This window comes from Pituophis catenifer, unplaced genomic scaffold, assembly GCF_029215685.1.
Source record: "Pituophis catenifer annectens isolate HBS135680 unplaced genomic scaffold, rPitCat1.0.hap2 SCAF_8, whole genome shotgun sequence".
In the NCBI taxonomy this organism is placed as follows: domain Eukaryota; kingdom Metazoa; phylum Chordata; class Lepidosauria; order Squamata; family Colubridae; genus Pituophis; species Pituophis catenifer.
This window is the reverse complement of record NW_027256888.1, coordinates 1,149,549-1,172,891: the sequence shown is the minus strand read 5'-3', so window position 1 is coordinate 1,172,891 and position 23,343 is coordinate 1,149,549. Positions and strand designations below refer to the sequence as shown.

At 41.7% G+C, this 23,343-nt stretch overlaps 1 protein-coding gene across 1 annotated transcript in view; it reads left to right on the top strand.

The window, feature by feature from the left end:
* Nucleotides 1-22,433, top strand: part of ADGRA3 (adhesion G protein-coupled receptor A3) — a 36,993-nt gene extending 14,560 nt beyond the window's left edge. Inside the window, exons 8-19 of the mRNA XM_070948258.1 lie at nucleotides 626-790; nucleotides 3,500-3,701; nucleotides 4,806-4,955; nucleotides 8,051-8,212; nucleotides 8,700-8,903; nucleotides 9,315-9,528; nucleotides 9,966-10,174; nucleotides 12,466-12,581; nucleotides 14,826-14,949; nucleotides 16,539-16,684; nucleotides 20,597-20,692; nucleotides 20,840-22,433. Of these exons, the coding sequence (XP_070804359.1) occupies nucleotides 626-790; nucleotides 3,500-3,701; nucleotides 4,806-4,955; nucleotides 8,051-8,212; nucleotides 8,700-8,903; nucleotides 9,315-9,528; nucleotides 9,966-10,174; nucleotides 12,466-12,581; nucleotides 14,826-14,949; nucleotides 16,539-16,684; nucleotides 20,597-20,692; nucleotides 20,840-22,103 (3,052 nt within the window). The 3' untranslated portion in view covers nucleotides 22,104-22,433. The remainder of the gene's footprint in view (nucleotides 1-625; nucleotides 791-3,499; nucleotides 3,702-4,805; nucleotides 4,956-8,050; nucleotides 8,213-8,699; nucleotides 8,904-9,314; nucleotides 9,529-9,965; nucleotides 10,175-12,465; nucleotides 12,582-14,825; nucleotides 14,950-16,538; nucleotides 16,685-20,596; nucleotides 20,693-20,839) is intronic.
* Nucleotides 22,434-23,343: the final 910 nt, after the last annotated feature.

Genomic DNA, 23,343 nt, shown 5'->3' with positions numbered 1-23,343 from the left:
GTCAACTCCATCTCTCTATTCTTCACCCTTTTATTAAATGGGCACCGAGACACGGATGCCGGGTCTGTTTATACCAGGGGATTTCTCACAGGATGTAATTGCTACTTAAAGAAGCTCTAAACATTTCTCCGATACGCTGCGTAATTATCACGTCTTCTAAAATAATTTCCTGAATGTTTTTTTTAAAAAAAGCAAAAGAACTGCTCATTCTTCCCGCAGAATTCTTCACTTCTGCGCTGTTAGAAATCTACTCGTCTGCTGCATTGTCTAATTGTGACAGTTTGTTTAATCTCTCATTGGCGCGGCGTTTTCTAACATGAAAGTTCACTGTTGGCTTTTAAACAATAGTTTGAAGAAGCTGCTGGATGGAATGATACAGTTCTCTTGCATGGCAAGATCCTGCAACCTTGCTAATTGTTAAGGCATCTCATAGTTAATTTTGGATGTCTTAATATAGAACAGGGACGGTGGCTCAGGAATTCTGGGAGTTGAAGTCCACAGCTCGTAGAGGTGCCATACTTGTCCACCCCGATGTAGAATAATTCATTGTTTCATACCAGTAAAATAACTTCCGGGAATGATTTGATAGAATGTTTAATGCTGCTCTTTCTTGTTATCACCAAAGCGCCCTGACCATCTCAAACATTCAAGCTGGATCGACCGGAAATTGGGGGTGCCACGTGCACTCCAGGCGTGGGAATAACTCAAGGACTGTGGACATTGTGGTCCTGAACAGCTCTGCCCAGTACTGCCCGCCAGAGAGAGTTGTCAACAACAAAGGCGACTTCAGGTGGGTGACGATGGGTGTGGAGAGGCCAGGTCGGCAGCCTTTTAGCTTGAGCGTTACCCAACCTTGTTCTCCTCCCACTTAATAAATGGGAGTCTGGCTTAATCTGAACTGTGATAATTAAAAACAAAAATGCAGAGCCAGTATCTCTATTCAGCAGGAAGCTGACACCAGTCCTTCGAGTTATGATAATGAGAATAAAACGGAGACTGCTCCAACATGCCCTTAAGCTCTTGTGGCCATCATTTTAAGAAGCCTTCCCAAATTACCAGAGTGGCAATGAGGTATCGTGATGTGGTGATGATAGGGAGAAATGTCTGTGGAGATTCTCAGCCATCCAGGTCAGGGTTGTCCCAGAAATGATTTCTCAAAAGGCAACTGGACTTTTCTTGCTTTTTCCTTGAAGACTTCTCAGCCAAGAAGCTTCTTGAGTTCTGACTGACGATAGAGAGAGAAAATTCCCGTTTTATATTAGAGCATCAACCTTGTAAACTTGTAGTTTTTATTTGTTGATTTATTTTGCATGGGGGAATTCTGATGTATTACAGTGGAAACATTTTGGGAATGTGGTAGGTTTGTCAGCGGTTGTTTGTATCTAAGAAATACGAGTTGCTGTCGGGCCTTGCAAACACTCATATTGTTTCTGTATTTCTCTCTTCACTTCTCATTCTAACCGTTTTGCTGCTGGCCACTATAACCCCACCTTACCTCTCTGGAAGTGCCAGCTATTACCCTTAAACGCTCTCTGTGTGAGGTAACTCCTTTTATAAACTTCGTGTCTGTGGCATTCTGTAGGCATAGATAACCTGTAGAAAACAACCCTAAGCTATGTCCTTTGTTTCGTTTTTGACCGTATTTCCCCATGTCAGTAGAAGTGATGGTAATACCAAATCTTTCCATTTTTGTGCATATATTAATCTCACCCCAATAATAATAACCTTCCACGACTCTTTTCTAACCTTTAATGAAAAGTACTGGCTTCAGTTCAGTATTAATCTTTAAAATCCTCTGCTTTGTTGTATGTATTTGAATCTTTTTTTTTTTACCTTGTTTATATGTCCACCAAGCGCGATTAAAAAAAAATCCATCCTTGCCACTGGATGGATTTATTCACTCAACATAATTTATTTGGCCTGACTTCACATTCTTTAAGTAACAGCATACCGTGTAGAGCTGTGTTTCTCAACCTTGGTACCTTTAAGAAGGGTGGACTTCAATTCCCAGAATTCCCAAGCCAGCATAGAAATTCCCAAGCTATGCTGTCTTGGGAATTCTGGGAACTGAAGTTCATCCAAGGTGGAGAAACATTGGTGTAGAGAAATGGAACAAAAAGTCTCAAAAAATCTGCTTTGTTTCAAGAAAACGCAATTTTAAAAATGATCAGGTGCTTTTTAATTATACTTAAAATATTATTTTTGTTAAAAAGCTTTTATTAATGTAATAATCGTCTCCTCAGCTAGACAATGTTACCATTATTTGTGCTCACAATGCCTTCCTGTGTCCCAAAAATTAGATAGTTGTCTCTAATCAAAGGTGAATCTTCTCTCCCTCCCCTCAAGCCAAACCTGTGCAAGATTGACAACTCTTTTGCTAGTTGTTACACTTGCTGTACCAAAGAATCCCATTTTCCCAGTCTATAACTCTTGTTTCACACTCTGCCTTTCCAGGTGCCTCCATCTTATTCCTCAACTTTTCGGCTAACTGCCACTTTTCACATTTCAAAACTTAGAGCTCTTCACGAAATTTCACTCAAGCTTCCCCTGCCTCTAACTCAGCTGTTAAAATAACCAAAATCAGGGGCTTAAAGCCTTACTTTAATGTATAGAAAAACTGGCTTCTGCTGTCGGAAAATGTTAGCAATTTATGGAGAAGCAGCAAATGAGAGAAATACAAGGTCCTTGATCTGCTCTTTGAGCTTGGTTGTTTTCTTACAGATGTTCCATTATGAAGGTTCTCAGTCGTTTGTCTGAGTCAGTCGGTCATTCAGGTGGAGTTGCCTGGAAGTTGAGTTTTTTTTATTTTTCTTTTTTGGTTTGAAATGTTTGGCTGCTTATCCAAGGAGCTTCTTCAGTCTAAACTTCAACCCAGACTAAAGAAGCTACTTGGATAAGCAGCGAAACGTTTCAAGCCAAAAAAAGAAAAATCCAGTTGCCACGACTCAGCTTCTAGATTAGCCAAACGAGGTAACATCCTCCAGGTTAGTCTGAGAGGAATATGCACCCTGGGTTGGGTTGAGCCTAACCTTACTGGAGAATAAGTGTACATATGTATTTGTTTGATTGTAATGCTCCTTGATGAGTTATTCAAGGAGGCAAACACACCTAATACTCCTTCCTCCTCTTATCTTCTCCACAACAACAACAACCTTGTGAAGTGAGGTGGCCTGAGAGAGAATGACTGGTCCAAAGTATCACCTAGCGAGGTTTTCATGGGGCTAGAACTCACGGTCTCCTGGTTTCTAAGCCAGCACTTTAATCACTACATTCCTTTGGGGACATACATGTGACTATGTCACTACCAGTATCTCTTGCTTCGCCAGATTGGTATCTTGAGAAGAAGCTTAAACAATAACAATGCTCAGAAGCTAAAATGCCACACTCTATGCAGAACTGAATGTTCTCTTACTGTGCACTTCGTATTTCCCGTTTTCTTTTGCTGACGTTCCTCTTCTCGTGTCACAAGGTAGGCCCTCTTTTGTCTTCCGATCTTCAGGTGGCCCAGAACTTTGGCAGGCCTGACTGCCTACTTGCTGTGCACCCGATACTCGGCTGGCAGTGGCATCTACCTGGGCAGCGCTCAGGATGAGAAGAGGGCGTGGCGGAGATGTGGTCGGGGAGGCCGCTGGGCCGAAGAGGATTACTCTCGTTGCCAATATGCAAATGACGCCACTAGAGTCCTGTATATGTTTAATCAGGTTAGCACTAATCTTTTCTGAGCTACTTCTAATAATAATTTCAAAACTTTGAAATGTGTTTATAATTTAAAAGATCCAGGATCCCTATTGCTGTTTATATTATAGCAATAGCAATCTGGGTCCTCATTCTATTTACCTCGGAAGGACAGAAGGCTGAGTCAACTTTGAGCCGGTCAGGATCGAACTGCTGGCAGTTAGCAGAGTCAGCCTGCAATCCTGCATTCTAACCACTATACCACCACAGTTTAGATAGCAATAGCACTTAGGCTCCCTCTCTAAGGGATGTTTACAGAGTCAGCCTCTTGTCCCCAACAATCTGGGTCCTCATTTTACCGACTTCGGAAGGACAGAAGGCTGAGTCAACCTTGAGCCGGTCAGGATCGAACTGCCAAATTATACCCAAGTCATCTTTGTGTCTATTTAAATAGAGAATTCGTGAACATGAACACTTGCTGGTCCTTGTGCTGTGTTTTTGACTGGTAATAGGTTTTTGCTAAAGAATTATTTATGAAGTAGGAAATACATTTTGTCTGTCTGGTTGGTTTCCTTATAACAGAAAAACTTCATATAAAAGATTAAAATCGTCAGTTAAATCAGCTTACTTGCTCTTTGTGCCTTATGATCTATATAGTAAGATGTGCATTTGGTGTGCCACTAGTTAGTTTAGCGGCTTTCTATCCTCCTCCTTAATCAAAATCATCAGAGCAGCTCACATTTATTTCCAATAAGTATCCCAAGATCAACACACTTAAACCCAAATAAATACAGGCGTCAGAAGCTACTATCTCGGAATGATTCTTAAGTGGATGATGAGAAGAAACGCCAAATAAAATAGAAGACGTTTGGTGTTGTCTTTCGGCGTATTATTCAATTCCCAGTGAAGTTGGATGAAAGCAGCTTAATTAAATTAATAGATTATATTAATAAATTAAAAGATTAAGGAGTTGGAAAGGTTTCCTGAGTTTTACAAAAATAAAGCTGCACTCCTGTGTACTGCAGAGTTTTGGTGAACTCGATGAAGCCTGTTCGTTTCAAGTCCATTTTTAATTCCTTGAACGTATTTTATTAAGCACCTTTTTCCTGCACCTTTAATGCTTCATGCAGATGCCACTGAACCTCACCAATGCCGTAGCCACCGCCCGACAGCTCTTGGCATACACCGTAGAAGCAGCAAACTTTTCTGACAAAATGGATGTTATTTTTGTGGCTGAAATGATAGAGAAATTTGGACGATTTGCTGAGAAGTACAAAGAGGTAATTGATTTTAATTCAGACCAAATAATCTTCAAGCCATATTTTCTTGTGAAACCCTAACCCTTCCTCCCATATGATGTAAAAAGGCAGCCTTCCCATATCGGCATATTTGAATGCTGAAAACAACTGGCTCTTAACAAATGCAGTCACATTGAAAGAGCCTTAGAAATTAAAAGCACCACATTTCTTTCTTAAAAGTCACATGCTGAAGATTGGCAGTGCTAGAATTCCATATTTATACAAGTAGGCTTTAAGGTGATCTAAAATTTTTGCTGTGATTTATGAAGTCACACAGGAACACTAGCTTGCTACTATTTTGACAATAAAAATAACACGGAAATCCAGGGGCAAAGCTTTTGATGTACTTTGAAAAGGATAGTCTGTAATACATTTTAATCTGGCTCAGTGAAACTATATTAAAGTTGTTTTGCTGACTTTAAGTCTACAGATTCTTGATTTAATGTTTAATACTTGTTTAACGCTAAAATAAGCAGTTTATATGGAAGCAAAAATAAAGGTGAACGAACAGCTATAATATTTTTTTTCCCTGAAATCTGTGTTTTTAAATCTGTATGGCAATCTTATCTCCAGCTTCCTACCTTTTTATTGCAATAGCATCCAGAGTTGCCACAGTGGTAGTCTACGCAATAAAAGTAGGCAGTACAAAACATATATTCTTGGAAAATAGGAGCATGCTATGTTAGGAACCTGACTCAGGTTCTATTATTTTTCTAATGATACAAGATTTTTTTTTCTGATACATTGACCAGTCCTATAGAAATTCTGGTCACTCCTTGGAATATGGCCTGGATAGTTGATGTGATTGTACTCAAGTATTTTGTTAAATATCAGAAGTGTATAGTCCATGGCGCTCGGAGATCTTCAGATATTCTTGGCAAATTATATATTTTAATGTGATGGAAGATGACAATTGTTAAGTAGCTGAGGAGTAATCACATTAACTGCTTTCTGAATTAAATTTAAGTTTTCCATGTAATTCTTTCAAAGGATAGATTCCCTGTATACAAACGTGAAGTACATTAAAACAGAACAAAAGCAGCTGGGAAACTAGTAGGACATTTTGACAGAGGAACTTTTTATAGTGTGTGTTTTGCAGTGCAGAAACACTCACGCTCGTTGCAGCTTGCATTGCCAATTCAAACCAGGGAAATACTCCGTGCGATGTTTGCCAGGCAGTTTTAAAAGTCAAAGGATGAGGGCATAATTCTTGATAAAAAAAATTTCCCGAACAACTTGTTTGTTCCACTTTAGTCAATTAGCAGGGAAGGGAAGAGCTGTTTGTCTTCAGGAGAAAATTAATTGTACCTCATGAAATTCAAATGAGGTTGAGGGGGAAAAAAGTACAGCACATAACTCAGTAGTTATAAGTCACACTTTCCAGCCATGGTGCTTAAGCCCATAGCCCCTGTTTCACTCCAGGCAACCAAGGATGGCGTGAATTTGCTGGCAGTCTTCAGTTTGAGGGCTCTCGGAGCTGTCTTGCTTTCTTGCAAACATTTCATGACCTAAACTAGGTAACATCATCAGTGCTAGTAAGGAGTTTACTCGTAGTTTACATTCAGGGTTGGGTGGTTGGGTGGGCTTAGAGGCTCTTTGCTTAGGCTGTTTGCTGTTGGCTTCTTTGGCAGTTTCTTGAATATAAACTGACAGCAAGCCACGCTCCCTCCTAGCACTGATAATGTTCCCTAGTTGGGTCATAAGACGTCTGCCAGAAAACAAGCAAGCTCAGAGAGCACCACGGACGCCTCAGGTCAATCCTGAGCTACAAATATCCTTCTTTATTGGTCTTCAGTTTAGATTTAGTTTGGTACTGAAATGGGGAGTCCTGCTTTTCTGTACCATGGACCTTTTACTGGATCATAACTTCTCGTGGCCCTTCCCCTCCTTCAGGGAGATGCAGATGGTAGCCGTTTTCCGCACGGACTCCCTTCCTTTTATAGAACGTGGGATCAAATCCAGATTGTGCCGTGATCTTTCACACTGACTAAGTTCAAATCCTGTTGCACTCCTAAGAGAAGGGAAGTCAGGTCTTACCTGGCCCTCCTTCAGAAAAAGAACTGAGACACACCTATTCACCTAAGCAATTAAAGGACTGGTCCAGCTACTTTTCACATAGCCTGTTAATTTCCTTGGGTTTCCTGTTTCCGAAAATGCAGACAACTCAAAATAAAATCATGAAAAAAATAATTGTTTTAAACATTGCTAGTTTTGTTGGGCTTATTTTATTTAAACTCCCTTTCCCCTGGTTGGCGGGTGGAGAAAACTTGGGCATTCCCAGAATAAACATTTTGCTCAGTCGAACGTCAATGCTTCACACCTCATTCTTCTCTGTGAATAAACAATCACAGGGGTTTATGGAACATTAATGCTTTGATCAATTCCAAGCATCCTGAAAATCATACATATTTGAAAATTTAGTCCCATAGCCTTATAAGGAAGAGAACTGCCTTTTAACTTTTTCCCTATTATATCCCTTTTTTAATTAAAAAAAAAAAACCCTATACAATCCGATTACCGATTATCAATTTTTGCAAACACAAACTTTGTATTTATGTTATGCTTTTGGGAAAAAAGCCTAGTTATGCATTTTTTTTAGGAGCGCACCCAAAAGCTTTCCATTCAGTATATTATTCAAATGGGCAATTATAACCAGCCATTATTAAGAATTACATTGGGAAAGTATTTCCTAATCTATGGCACAGTAAGCACTGCTGAAGAATCGATTGAGTTTTGAGGGCTAGGAAAACCATGAGAACCAAATGTGGGTATAATAAACTGCTAAAGCCCTGTCATTAAAAATGAAATTGCTTAGTGGACAAAAACAGACTTAAGGTATAAATGGAATATGTGACATGACCAAGGGTTAAATTCAGACCCAAGGGAGGGTGTGTCCCTTCCAGTTTGTGAATCTGAATGAATGATAATACAAATGGAAAGTGAGGATCAAGAAACAACATACCGAGTTTCTTGAATGGAGAATGCGGGGGAATGTAATGAATAAACCTTTGGGGAAACCTATGTGCAAAGTTATGCCAAAGCTGAGACTGGCACCTCTTCTGCTCTTCTCCTGCCAGCTAGGGGACGTGATGGTGGACATTGCTAGTAACATCATGCTGGCTGATGAACACATCCTGTGGGTGGCCCAGAGAGAAGCCAAGGCCTGTACTAGAATTGCACAATGCTTACAAAGGATTGCAACCTACCGGCTAGCTAATGGGGCTCAGGTTTACTCGACGGTAAGGACTGACACTTTTGGTTTCCATTGGGACCCGTGTGAATCGAGTCAAAGCTGCGTTTTACTTTCATTGAAACATTTGAAAAGGGATCAGAATTCTGTCTATCAGCCTTGTAACACTTCTGAAAAGTAACCTGAAGTGGGGAGGAGCATTTGGCCTGGGGGAAAGAGAAACATTCAGAAATAGGTCAGACCAAGGCAAGGCTGCATGGGGAAACCTCCCCATCCCCGTGGGAGGGGCACTTGGGTAGCAGTTCAAAATGTTGGTGACTTTGTGGATTCCCCCCCCCCCCCCCCGTGATTGTATAGCACTAATATACCACTTCACAGTGCTTTACAGCCCTCTCTTAAGCAGTTTGCAGAGTGCAGACATACACAGTGTAGAAGTTTTCTATTCTAACAGTTTGGTGCATTTGGGGAGCTGATTTACTACTTTTGCAGCACCCAGCAGAGAATTTTGTTTTTGCGTTGTCGTTTTATTTCAACAGTATTCTCCAAACATTGCCGTGGAAGCTTACGTAATAAAGGGCTCCAGCTTTACTGGGATGACCTGCACTGTATTCCAAAAGATCGCCGTGGCAGATCGCTCGGGCTTCTCTGACTATGGGCGGAGAGATCTGGAGGGCAGTCTGGACAAGCAGCTGGGCTTTAAATGCAACGTCTCAAATACGCTGTCAAGCCTCGCCCTGAAGGTGAATAAAAGCTAAGCGGCCGCATGCGCATGGGGGCACCTGCCTGTATTGGTGCTCCAGGTGCCCTCAAGCATTGGGACGTTTGGGGAGGCTGCCGTTTCCAACCAGAAGCATGAAATGATCTTTGTACAAGAATAGATCGAGGAGAAGAAGATTAGGCTGAAAACCAGCATGTTATTTATTCTATATGAATAGATCTTGTTGTTTTAAAACTTTAAATGATTTGTTTTTTTAATTTTGTTGTTTAAATGATTTTTAAGCCCAGGTGTATATACATACACACTCACTACATACCTCCCGTACATGTACATATATGTCTCATATGTTCAGCGCCGTCGTAACTTCCACTCAACGAACTGTCGTAACTCAAGGACGACCTGTACCCTGCGTTAATGCTGCTTCCTTTTGCAGAACACGGTTGTGGAGGCTTCTATCCAGCTGCCCCCGGCCTTGTTTTCCCAGAGGCAGAAAAGAGAAATCCAGCCCACGGAAGACGCTCTCTACAGGCTTCAGCTGATCGCCTTCCGAAATGGGAAACTTTTCCCGTCGACCGGCAATTCCACCACTTTGACCGCCGATAGGAAACGCCTGACGGTGGTGACCCCGGTCATCCTCACCAAAGCAGGTTTGTTCCTTAACAGGCTCTCGTTTTCAAACCCACACACACACCCCTTTGTATTCCCTACTCCAGGGATGTCAAACTCGATTTCATTGAGGGCCGCATCAGGGTTGTGTTTGATATGGGGGTGGGGTGGGCAGCTCAACATCACTCCTGTCGGGGGTGCCTGTGGCGGCCCGAGTGCTCTGCCAGTGAAAATGGCCCTCCCGAGCTCTGTTTACATTGGCAGAAGGTTGCAGGAGGCCATGGCAGCCAAAAACGGAGCTCGGGATCACATTCTCACTGGCAGAAGCACCGCAGGCAGGTCCTTTGCTGTTTCCAGATCCTTGAGTTTGACCCCCCCCTCCCCGCCCTACTCTGTCTTCATTTTGGAAATGCCATCGCTTTCATTTTAGCGTATGCATAAAAATACCCCCCCTTTTTTTTCTTTATAACCAAACAAGATGGCGTAAGTCCACCCCATCAGGATGTCCCCATTAACGTGACCTTGAGGCGCATTGCGCACGGAACCGAAGCGGTGGCGGCTCAGTGGGACTTCGGTTTGCTGAACGGACAAGGCGGTTGGAAGTCGGACGGCTGCCGTATCCTTTTTTCCGATGAAAATGTCACCGCCATGCAGTGTTCCTCCCTCAGCAATTACGCAGTCCTGATGGTGGGTTCCTCGGTTTCTTTAAAGTTGGGGGGCAGGGACAGACTCCGATAACATCATCCAGGTGGAGGCCGTGGTTGGGTGGCTAATATGGCATAAACCTGTTCAGGATTAACTTTGCTGTGTGGGTTGCCCTTTGCAGAGGATTGTGCAGGGTGGAGAGATTGTATGGATTTTAAGAGTTGCAGGCTCAAATCTCTCATTCGTAGCCCAGGCTTCATACAGGTAGTCCTTGCTTAACAACCACTCATTTAGTGACCATCTGAAGTTAAACAACACTTTAAAAAGTGATGTATGACTGTTTTCCACACTTATGACCATTGCAGCATCCCTGTGGTCACATGATCCAAATTCAGACACTTGGCAACTGGCAGGTACTTACGACGGTTGCAGTGTCCCCGGGGGTGTGTGTGTGACCCCCTTTGGTGACCACCTGACAAGCAAAGTCAGTGGGGAAGACGGGTTCCCCTCACAACCGGGTTGCTAACCTAACAACCACGGCAATTCACGTAACAACTGTGGCAAGCAAAGTCGTAAAATGGGACAAAACTCACTTGGCTGTCTCACTTAACAACAGAAATGTTGGGCTCGGTCATGGTTGTAAGTCAATGACTACCTGTAACTTAGAAGAGCAACTTACGGGTATATAAGAGGCAGATGAGGCTACCAAGTTTTGAAATTGCAAATGTTCTGTTAAATAGGAAAGGAATGAAGAAGATAAACAAGAAATCTGACAGATCATGGCCTGTTAAAAAACATTATCAAAGAAAACTGGTGCTTGTTGTAATTCCAAATATTTAAAAACACATCCCGTGGTCTTTGGATCTACAAAATCCTGGTCTCAAAACTTTAATTGGTATGCCATCTTAAAAAAAAAAAAAAAAAAAGTATATGACACTTAAATGTGCTATGAAGAAAAATTCCTTTTTTAATGGGGGGGATTTTAGCTGTTTTAATAAGTTAATCGACATTATCTCAGCAGTACTTCCATATAACATGTAGCCCTTTTACGAATTGCTTTTAAAAAGCATGAAAAACGTTAGGCTTTGAATCTTTTAGATAAAAACTCTTAGATTTATATCCTCATTTGTACAAATCAAAGTAGTGTTCCTTCCTCCTATTCCTAACCCTTCCCCCTAACACTCTTGAAAAGTGGGTCGGACTTAAAGAAAAACCAGCCCAACGTCACTTGGATTTTGAAAAAGAGCCTCCTTGCTTTCTCTTATTGGAGATTAGCACCCCAGGGAAGCTGTTTGGTCTTTGTCTTTTGCCTATTCTTGTTTTGAGCCTTTCTGTTGCACCGTTCTTTCATCGCTCTACAAACGCATTTCATCCTGCTATGATCAATGGGATTGCAACCATTCCTGTCCGTCAAGGCGATGTTCATTTATATCCAGCACTAGTTTTGGGCCTAGCATTTTTATCTCAAATCGCAGATTGCACGTTATGGATGTTATGATCTTCCTAATCCTGCCAGTAAGATGCTGATGGACCTGTCTGTTAGTCTCATTAAATATATATATTTAAGGAGGCTACCAGACAGGTCCATCAGCATCTTACTGGCAGGATTAGCCAGATGGATGGATGGATGGATGGATGGATGGATGGATGGATGGATGGATGGATGGGTGGGTGGGTGGGTGGGTGGGTGGGTGGATGGATAAGATAGATAGATAGATAGATAGATAGATAGATAGATAGATAGATAGGTAGGTAGGTAGGTAGGTAGGTAGGTAGGTAGGTAGGTAGATAGATTAGATAGATTAATGACAGAGATAGATAATGATAGATGGATGGATAGATACATGATTAATGATGGATGGATAGATAGATGATTAATGATAGACAGACAGATGATAGATAGATAGATAGATAGATTATAGGGATGGTAGATAGAAAGATTATAGAGATGGTAGATGATAGATAGATAGATAGATAGATAGATAGATAGATAGATAGATAGATTATAGGGATGGTAGATAGAAAGATTATAGAGATGGTAGATGATAGATAGATAGATAGATAGATAGATAGATAGATAGATAGATAGATAAGAATAGATAGGCTAATTATGTTCTGTGCCTTGTGATCCAACCTTTGCTTATCGGCTCCCCCTTGGCTGAAAGGGTGGGAGGAGAACGATCTGCCTTATGAAATGTTGCCTCGTCGTCGTCTGCTGGAGTTGCACGACCTTCTTGCCCAGTCTAATGTTTCATTTGCAGCCATCCTTACGTTAGAGGGAGACCCAGATTGGACTAACGTTGTGAATTGTGTCCTGTTGTCTTGCCTGTCAGGATTTGACAGGGTACACCCAGTCAGCTGACCTCCTGCACCCAGTTGTCTATGTGTCTGCTGTGATTCTGCTGACGGGCCTCTTGACGATCCAAGTTAGCTACGTCTATCACCACAGGTAGCCTCATTCTGAATCTCTATGAATTCCGTTGGATTAAAGCAGCGAGCACTTGTGAGGGAGGGGTGCACTGGCACTAACAAAACACCTTGCTTCGAAGCACTAAAGTGCAGGTGGTCCTCAACTTACAACAGCTCACTTAGTGACCATTCGAAGTTACAACAGCACTGGGGGGAAAATGACTTACGACCATTTTTCATACTTGCATCCCCGTGGTCACGTGATCAGAAGTTTAGAAGCTTGGCAACGGACTCATATTTATGACGGTCGCAGTGTCCCAGGATCGTGTGATCCCCTTTTGCGACCTTCCGACAATCAAAGCCATCAGGGAAGCCAGATTTAACAGCTGTGGCAAGAACTCAGCAAATCTCTCCATTTGCAACAGAAATTTTGGCCTCAATTATGGTTGTAAGTCGAGGACTACCTGTAGCCAATGCTTCACCGTCTAGGCCAGGGGTCTGCAACGTTAAACACTCAAAAGAGCCATTTGGACCCGTTTCCTACAGGAAAGAAAACACCAGGAGCCACAAAACCTCGGTGGGCGTGGCCAACTTGGTGTCACTCACTTTCACCAGTCACATGACCCCCCCCAGCCACGCCTATTCAGCTGGTCATTAGGGTAGAGAACCAGTTGTTGAAAAACAACAGGAACCACAAAGCCTTTCTCTCTCTCTCTCCCCCTCTCTCTGTATCTCTCTGTCTCTGCCCCGACCGCTTCTCCATCCCCCGCCATCGCCCTTACCTTCTCAGACCAGGTGAGGAGTGACTGTGAGGGGTGGGGCCAGCCAGTGGTGGGATCATCCAACAGGGAGCCACAGCAGAGAGCCCAAAGAGCCGCATGCGGCTCCGGAGCTGCAGGTTGCAGACACCTGGTCTAGGCTACCGACCTCTATTGGGTTGCCAACACTTGAGACCGTGAAATAGGTTCACAAGCCTTGTGAAAATAACAGCTTTGAAGAAAGATTCTCCATTTGTGCTTCATGAAACATTTCTTTCTCACGCTTTGCATCGTTCTAACATTTAACCAAATCGGCCTGCCCCATCTACGTATGTGTGAAGATTAATCCTGAAAATACAGAGCTTTGGATTGAATTAGCAGGAAGGCTGTAATGTTATATTGCTAAATTCAGGGTATTAAATCATCAAAAGAGTTCAGTAAAATGGCTCTGCCACAAAACATGTGTTACACCATAAGCTCATAATCTATAATGCTAAAGTCAGCTCCAGATATACTCTTAACATTTTCATTTATTTATTTATTTCTCCTTATATTGGGACCCATTCTGACGCTTCAGGCGGAAATAGGGTTATTTCTGGGCTTTAATTATTTTGAAATATTTGTAGTCTTGCTGGTACATCTTTAAAAGAAGAGTTCTAACATTTGTTGCAGCTCTGTAGAATGCTTGCAAAATCCATTTAATAATTTGCTTTGTCATGATTTATTTTATTTTGGACTGATAACAGCATCCTAAATACAGAGGGGCAAATAAAACTGTTTAAAATTGTGTAAACCCCTCCCCTTCCTCGTGTTTATAGATTGAGCAACTCTTAATTTATGGTGTGGTTCCAAAAATTTAGCCTAGCGTGGTTTCAGAGAGATGTCAGTAAGAGATGAATAATATCAGAGAATTTTCTGCAAGAAACCAACTCACTGCTGAACTTCAGTTAAAGTCTGAAAAGTATTGACATTGTTCTAGAACATTTACATAAATTAAGCAAGCAGGATGGTTTCATGGAAAGTGAGCATTCTAAAACGGACTCTGAAATCCTTGCAATTTACAGGAACAGAAGGTGATTTTAGTCATGTTATAGTAGGAAACCTTCCCTGAAGATTAAAAGCAGTCTGTCTTAGCTAATAAGGCTGCCTGATTTTGGCTTTTTTTCTGCTGTTATAAAGGCATCATGTTTGTAAATATAATAATAATAATAATAATTTTATTTCTATACCGCCCTTCTCCCGAAGGGTGGTGTACAGCCTATTTAAAAACACAAAACAAAACGATTAAAATTTAAAATCATTAAATAGATTAGGCTCCAATTAAAATCCCAGAAATTTAAAATACCCCAATTTAAAATTATTATGTTGATAGCCCGGCCTGGCGGAACAATATGTTTTTGCATTGATTATTTGGTTTCAAGTTTTGGGGACCATAATTGCAAATAATTTCTTTGCCTTATCGATTAATATTTAGGTTTGTCTGCAAAATAACTGCTGTGGGTTTTTTTTCTTTTTCCATTCCACAGTGTCATCAGGATCAGTCTTAAAAGCTGGCACATGTTAATAAACCTCAGCTTTCATATTTTCCTGACATGCGTAGTGTTTGTTGGAGGCATAACCCAGACCAAACATACCAGCATCTGCCAAGCCGTAAGTCAAATGCATATTGGAAAAATTGCAGGGAAAGGAAAAAAAACTCATGAAATCCATTAGTTAAAGAGTATTTAAAAACAAAATCAGCATTTTTGTTTTCTGGAACTTTATGTTTAGGGCATCATTTTTATTTTTTAAACAGTTTCCATTCCAAGACACATGACTAGAGGTCTGGTAGCATGTTTTCAGGTGATATTTAATAATTTATTATAATTATATTTTTAAAAGCCTCAGAGGCCAAACTGATGTAATCTTTGAAGGCAAGGTGTGAAGGAAAAGAAAACCTGCTTGTGTACATAATGGGCGAATAGATTAAAAGAGCCTTATCGATTAGCAACTATTATTGGTTAAGATCTTCCGAGACAGCCTGTAAAGTGTCCCTGTGTGTGTGAGTTCTGTATTCTCTGTGTGCTGCATTGCTGGCGCCATTTTATGGCTGCAAAAAAGCCACTTTGAGATCTCAAGTGAAGTGCTCGGGCAGTTAAAGTGCTCTTCACTTGGCCCTTATTTTGATGGATGACGGCCATTAATTCTTTTAGCCAAAAGTCAAAGGACTCCCAAGACAAGGTCCTGACAGAAATCACACTCTTGCGGTTTTGATTTATAGCAGCCTTCCCCAAACCTACTTTAAATGAGGGAGGTTCAACTGCCAGATTCTGTCAGCTGTCACAAACGCCCCTGACACATCTGGAAAGGTCCCCTTGCAGGAGAAGATCGGTTTGTGTTTGTTTTGTTAATGAGTAATCTTAAAAAATAAAAAAAAATCATGGGAATTTTTTTCCTCAATGGCTCTTCTGTGGATTGGGGCTCTGTGTTGTTAGCGTCAACACAGCAAAAGTTTCTGCTTTCTATTTCTTACTAATGTGCAACAAAAAATGTTCCACTTAAGCTGTGTGTCATATATCATTTGTGCTTTGACATTTGTAATGGAAAACTTCCCCTTCTAGTTCTGTGGAGCAGGGACGTAAACCCTGTTGTACTCCCAGAGCTTAGCCCATTTCTCTGGCTGGGGAATGAAGATGGCATTAAATTCCCCAGGGGAATAATCAGGTTTACTGTATTTCATTAAATTCTAATATATTTTTATCGTGATCCCTCCTCCCTTTACGGAACATGGTGTTCGGCCTGAGCAAGAATGCCCCCTTTGGGGTTTTTTTTTGGGGGGGGGGTGGCTAATAGCAAGATGAATTTAATGATAGTTTGAGGAGAAGATGTTTGATGAAAAGGAATAGGAAACAGGGTATCTTACATATTGTGAAATGTTAACCAGATCGATGGTTTCCTGGGTCAGTGTCAATATCAGCTGCCATTACAATTATATTTTTTTTTTCGTAAAGAGATTTCTGAACAGTAGAACAAATACGCTAGAAAGATAATGAGAGGTTTAATAAATGCATCTATTTTGAAAACAGAGCGAGTTCTTTAGTTTGATCATCCCACCGGCGGCTTTGCGAATGACCTTTCTGTTCCTTATCAAGCTTTACCGGCTTATTGCTTGCAAAACTGCAACTGCTGAAGAATCAGAGAGTGAAGAGGTGAAAAAAAAAAAATGGTTTGACATGGAGTTTTTGATGGCTGTTTTCCAGGTTGGGATAATCTTGCACTATTCCACCCTGGCCACCTTATTGTGGATGGGACTCACATCTAGGAACATCTACAAACAAGTCACTAGAAAAGCCAAGCGGTGCCAAGACCCCGGGGAACCCCCTCCTCCTCCAAGGCCGATGCTGAGGTGAGAAGCCAGCAATCAACTTCCTTTGTTTTATGGCAGTCTTCTTTCCGTATCTGGACTGGACCAAATTTGATGGAGGAGTTGAAATCATGGTGCCAAATTAGAGTTATCTCAAAAGCCCAAGGATGATGTTGGGGAAATCAAAAGAGTCCACAGGCAGGAACACTATCTTGAATCCCTCACTTGACGCTTGCAAAAACACAAATTACTACAGGTCTCAACTAGTTTTAACATCCAGTTAATATGTTGAAGCTGAAATCAAGAATTGGGCTTTATTTCTGGATAGTGTTTTGTTTTGTTTTGTTTTGTTTTGTTTTGTTTTGTTTTGTTTTGTTGGGGAAGGAGAATTCAGAGAAAGGAAAAAATGTGTTCGTTTTTGTTTCTCTTCATTATAAGCTCCTAAGTAAAGCATACAATAAATCATCAGCAATAGCAAAAGTAGAAGTGCAAGAAAGTTTCTTACTGATAGACTCTATGCTGATCAAAACTCATTTGCTTGTAATGCCTCTGCTTTAATCAACTTAATATGTGAAATATTGCTTTATAAATTCCATATTAAAGTGAAAAACAAATGTAAGCTATATACTGTATTTTTCGGAGTATAAGACCCAGCTTAGTTTTGGGGGAGGAAAATAGGGGGAAAAAAATCTGCCTACCAGACGCTAGACTAAGGCTAGCGTCCTTAGTCTGGTCAGCTTCAGCACATTAGTTTGCTGGTTTTTTTATCCCCTGCTTGGGGATAAAAAAACCAGCTTCTAAAGCACAACAATCTTTGGAGAGAGAAGCAATGAGAAAAGCAGGCAAACCACAGAGATCGCTTCACTTGCTAGCGCCTCCTTAGGGCTGAAAAAAAGCTTCGAAAAAGGTGCATTCGGAGTATAAGACGCACCCAAATTTTCAGCCTCTTAGGAGGGAAAAAAGTGTGTCTTATACTCTGAAAAATATGGTATGTTAATTACTGGCAGACTCAGTAATTAAACGTGATTCTGTTTTGAAATTTCTTTTAATCTTTAATTAAGTCAAACATATAATTCAGCAAAGCATATGTCATCATCCCATTCAAGTAAATTTCTTGATGAAATGCTGGTGTAAGTAAGACCTTCGCGCTAATGTAACTTTGAAGCAAACGTGAGACGACCAACCATTTCAAAAAAAAATATAGTTTCGTTATTATATTTTTACAGATTCTTTTTCATCTTTCCTTTTTTTTTTTTTTAAAAAAAAAAAGGCTTTTCCTTAGCCTTAATTTGGTAATTATTTAAGAGATTCTAATAACCTACATTTCATTCTTTTTAAAAAAAAAATTTTCCCAGCACCTTTTCTGACCCTCAAATTTTATTAAAAGGCATATTTTCTCTGCAGCAGGTTCCTTCTTCCGATGCAGAAGATGACTTGGGTTTCTCTTAATAGAATTTGTTGGTCGGAAAAGGTGCTACCAAACTCCTGGTTTTTCCTGCTCTCCTATGGCATGTCACCTCCGACCATGTTCACAGGTCATTTGGTGTCTTTCTGTTTATCTGTTTTCCCGTCTCAAAATCATTTGGAACCACCATCTCCTTAATAAACACAAGTTGGTTGGTTTCATTCCTTCCCCAGTTTCAAGTACTGTTTTTCTATCCAATAATGTTTTCTTCTATTTTCTTCCTTTCTCACATCCCTGTTAACGGTAGACTGACGACTCTTAGAAACCCTGCTTCTACTTACTGTCTTTCAGTTCATTAATCATTAATTTAATCAGTTCCTCAAAGAACTCTTGCCTTTAGTTGTTTCCCCGCTTTCAGATCTCATTAATTGTGTGTCATCAGCATTAAATCCAGTTTCAGCCCCTAACTGGGCTAAAATGACAGTTACAACAATTTTATTCTCATAAGAGTTTTGTATAGTACTTACCTGCTCTTTTACATAAAGGTTATGTTTCATTTGCTTTGTTCTTAGCTGAGATTTATGATAGCGTGATCTTTATATATAGTCTTTTTTTTTAAAAAAAAATTCTTAATTGCGAATGCTCAGCAGAAAGGCAAAATTTAAATCCTTGGATATATAAGAACCCCCAAATCCCACTCCTGACTGGCCCTGCTCACCCAGCCCCTCCCAGGAGTCCCCACGCAACCTGTTTTGGATGCAGGTAAGTGCACGGAGGCTCGGGGAGGGCAAAAAATGGGCCTCCAGAGCCTGGGGAGGCCGTTTTCACCCTCCCGGAGGCTTGGAAAAAGCCTCCGGAGCCCCAAGGGGGCAAAAACACCCCCCCCCCCCGCCATGATGCAAGAGGCCGACTAGGCCATGCCCACCATGGCCACACCCACCCAGCAACTGGACAGAGAACCCCTTGCTAAAATTTTTGAAGCCCACCCCTGTATATGTCATGTATTCTTATTAACTAGACATCTACAGTATGGGACATCGGTTTTGCTCCATGATACTTGCATATTTAAGCTACACACTTAAATAACAAATAAGGCATATCTCTTTAGTTAAAAAGGGAAATTCTTAATGGCAGAAGAGAACATTTGTAAAACTGAGAAGTGTATGAGTAGAATTTCTTTTCATTCGCCTTCAGAGTGAATAACATTTTCAGAATGCATGGGAAAAGCTGTATACATTTTTTCAGAGACAGGATATCAGATATTTTTAACATGTGGAACTGTACGTCATGGACTTTTAACCAGGAAAAACAGACCTGTAAAATTGGCTGCATGCATAAAAAGATTGCTAGGCAGCATATATTTCTTTTAAATATCGTAAGCTTCTAATGAAATATAGCTGAAGCTACCCAGAGCCAAATATCTCGATAATTAGGAATTATTCATGTCGGCTTATTCTCCGTATACATTTTTTATTGTGTGCATATATGATGTGCTAGTTCTTCCATTTGAAAAAGTTCAAAACTACTTTGGATGGATGTGTAAAATAGAAAAATGCTAAGAAACAAAAAGGCCAGGCTTATCTGTCATTTGTCTTGCTGCAGATCACAGCTTCCCATTTGAATATTGCTCTACCTTATTCGTTAAAATAATTCCCTCCCATCTTTGTCCACAAGGTGGCAGAAGCTGATCAGCTTTCCTCAAAATTGAGTAAAATATTTATTACGGAGAATCAGGACGTGTAAAAAGGTGAAGCCATCCCCTACATCTTGCGTAGGCTGAGAGTAGCGGTTGCCAGCCACATAAAATACTTCTGTCCGTCCAGTAACCCAGCTGGCAAACATCACTGGAAGCATTGGGGAGGAAAAAGTCCCTTTGATTTTGATCTATTCACGATCACTGAAAAGATGTAAAGTCTTTTTAACTTTAGAAGGTTTAGAAGCCCCCTCTAGTTCATTCATGGGCACAGATGGTAAATCGTATTTCTGACTCTGGTGTTCTCTGAGCTTGGTGGTTTTCTTGCAGGCGTTTCATTACCCAAACTAGGTAACGTCATCAGTGCTAGGAAGAAGTGGGTTTTGCTTTCAGTTTATACTCTCCTGTCTTGTCCTATCAGTGTTGGTTGGGGGATCTTGGAGGTTCTTTGGTTGAGCTATTTACTATTAGCTTGTTTGGCCATTCCACGATTGGATGTTGTTGACTTGATTGTTGGTCTGGTGTTAATCTTGGGAGTTAATCTCTGCTCATCCAGCTGCTGATTGCTGGAGGAGAAGTGCTGGGGTCTTTTTGCTCCCTTTTTGGCTTGTTGATTGTCTCTTTTGCATGGTCTGTAGATATTGTTTATGCTTATGTGTCTTTTGAGAGCAAACCCCACTCCTTACTAACACTGATGAGGTCACCAATTTTGGGTCATTAAATTTCTACAAGAAAACCACCAAGCTCAGAGAGCACCAACAACTTCTTAAATGTCAATCCTGAGCTACTAATTTTCTCCTTTATTGATATTTCTGGCTGTTTAAAACAATAGTCTGCATCTTCCTTCTTTTTTTAGGTTCTACCTAATTGGTGGAGGAATCCCTGTCATCGTTTGTGGGATAACGGCTGCTGCAAATATAAGAAATTACGGGAGCAAGCCTCACGCAGCCTAGTGAGTATTGCCTTCCTGACTTAGTTTGGGGGGGGTGCGCAGGGGGGCTGTGGAGAATCTGCTTCTGCCTGATCTGAAACGGTTGTAGAGGCTCAGTTAGAGGCCACACAGGGAATGCCTTTCTTAGGATTGTTCTTTTTCTTGCAGCTGTTGGATGGCGTGGGAACCGAGTTTGGGAGCTTTTTATGGACCTGCCGGCTTCATTATTTTTGTAAACTGCATGTATTTCCTCAGCATATTTATACAACTGAAGAGGCACCCTGAACGTAAATTTGAACTTAAGGAGCCCAACGAGGAGCAGCAGCGCCTGGCCCCCAACGAGCACAGCAGCCTGAACAATCAGGATTCTCTGTCCGTGTCGCTGCTTTCTACCGTAGCTTTGGAAAACGAGCACAGCTTCCACGCGCAGCTTCGGGGCGTGAGCCTCACTTTGTTCCTCTACGTGGCTCTGTGGATTCTGGGGGCCCTCTCCGTTGCTTCCTCTCCCCCTTTGGATTTAGTCTTCAGCTGCTTTTTTGGGGTCCTGTCTTTGTGCCTTAGCAGTTTTTTAATAACCCATCACGGCGTCAATAGAGAAGACGTCCGACATTCTTGGTTGATGTCCTGCTGCCCCGGAAGGAGAGCCTATTCGGTACAGGTCAACGTTCAGCCTTCTTCCGGCGCGAGTGGCCCAAAGGGGGATCCTGCCAAGTGCACCAACAGCAGCGCAGAGTCGTCGTGCACGAACAAGAGTGCGTCGAGTTTAAAAAACTCTTTGCAGGGTTGCAAATTAACCAATATCCAGGTTGCGGCAGCCCAGTGTCCTCTGAGCCTGGTGACCCCCAGCGCCGGCCCTCCTCCTCCTCCTCCTCCTCCTCTCGACAACAGTCTTACTGAACACTCAGTAGACAATGAGATCAAGATGCACGTGGCCCCTTTGGAGATGCCTTTGCGCACCAACGGGCATCCCGGTCGCCATCACAAAAACCGAAGCAAAGGGCACCGCGCCAGCAGGCTGACCGTCTTACGGGAGTACGCGTACGACGTCCCCACCAGCGTGGAAGGAAGCGTCCAGAACGGCTTAATTAAGACGCGTCAAACGACGGCCGAAGGGCATTCAAGGACCCGGAGAGCATACCTGGCCTACCGGGAACGCCAGTATAACCAGTCCCAGCTGGACAGCAGCGACACTTATAGCACGCTTCAAAAAGGGCACCGGAACACGGATAAAGCGGTGCCACCCGCTGTTAAAAAAGACCCGCTGAGGAAGCCCATCGTGGTGGAGCTGGAAGGGCAGCAGAAGTCCTACGGCTTAAATTTAGCGGTTCAGAACGGACCTCTGAAAAGCAGCGCCCAGGATGGGGCATTTCTGAGTGCCGACAGCACCGGAAATATCAGGACCGGCTTATGGAAACATGAAACTACTGTGTAGTGCTACTGAACGTCCCTAAGAGGGTTTAAAAGGAACTCTGGTTCTCTGCTCCGAATCATTTTCTATGGTTGGCTCATGAAGGCATTTTACGTGCGAGGGCCCTGGGGAAGGTGCGTCTGCCATTGGATCTGCTCTTAGAAAGTGTATCGGTGACATTTTTAAAATTTTACATTTTGCTCTTTCGGTACCATCTATTTTGGGATGCCAAACCTGGACAGTTAAATCCCTTTTTTCTCTCCATGTAAGATCATTCTTTGATACGTCCAATACATTTCATTTTTGTATTTAATTGTGTAAAATAAATAACTTGTTTTAAACTTCTGTTACCTACCGAGTGCTGTCCTAAGGCTTGTGTCTTTCCCCCTTCTGGCCATAAACTCTGTGGCTGGCTAACGAACGATGCATAGGATTGTATTCCCGGGATCTGACACCATCTCTACCCCAGATGTGCAGCGTCCTGTCTACCAATGTCCCAAGTCCTCTTATAGTTTAAAGTAATGTAGCATTTTTAAGTGTTTAAAGACCTGGACATGTCTAGATAGGTTATTTATCAACAAAGTATTATATTCAGTGTTGGACTCATTGACAGAAGATAGGAGCCAGCCCCTGGATTTAACAAAGTTTTATGCATGCACTCACACTCACACACAGATGTTCATTTTGTGAAGAACATTGTGAGCTCTTGCCTCACGATCAGGAGGCTGTGAGTTCGATCCTAGGTAGAGGCAAATATTTCTCTCTCTGGGCACAATGAGCATACATCTGCTGAACAAAACTCCGCATTGGTGACAGGAAAGGCATCCGGCCATTAAAACACTCTGCTAGTTCCATTCAGTTGCCCAGACTGCACCCCGCAAGGGATTATGGAATTGTTAAAAGAAGATGAAAGATGGATGGATGGATGGATGGATGGATGGATGGATGGATGGATGGATGGATGGATGGATGGATGATATGGATGGATGATATGGATGATATGGATAGACAAACAAATTGATAGATCAGTAATAAATGATAGATATGGATGGATGGATAGATACAGACATAGATGAATGATAGGTAGATAGGTGATATAGATGGATGGATGATAACCATGGTTTCATAGTTTTCAAAGGAAACAAAAGGAATTGAATCAGCAATCCTGACACAAACTCTTTCCATTTAAAAAACACGAAATTGTGTGTGCGCACACACACCCGCACCCAAAATCTCCAAAAAATCAGGACTAAAATGTAGTGAT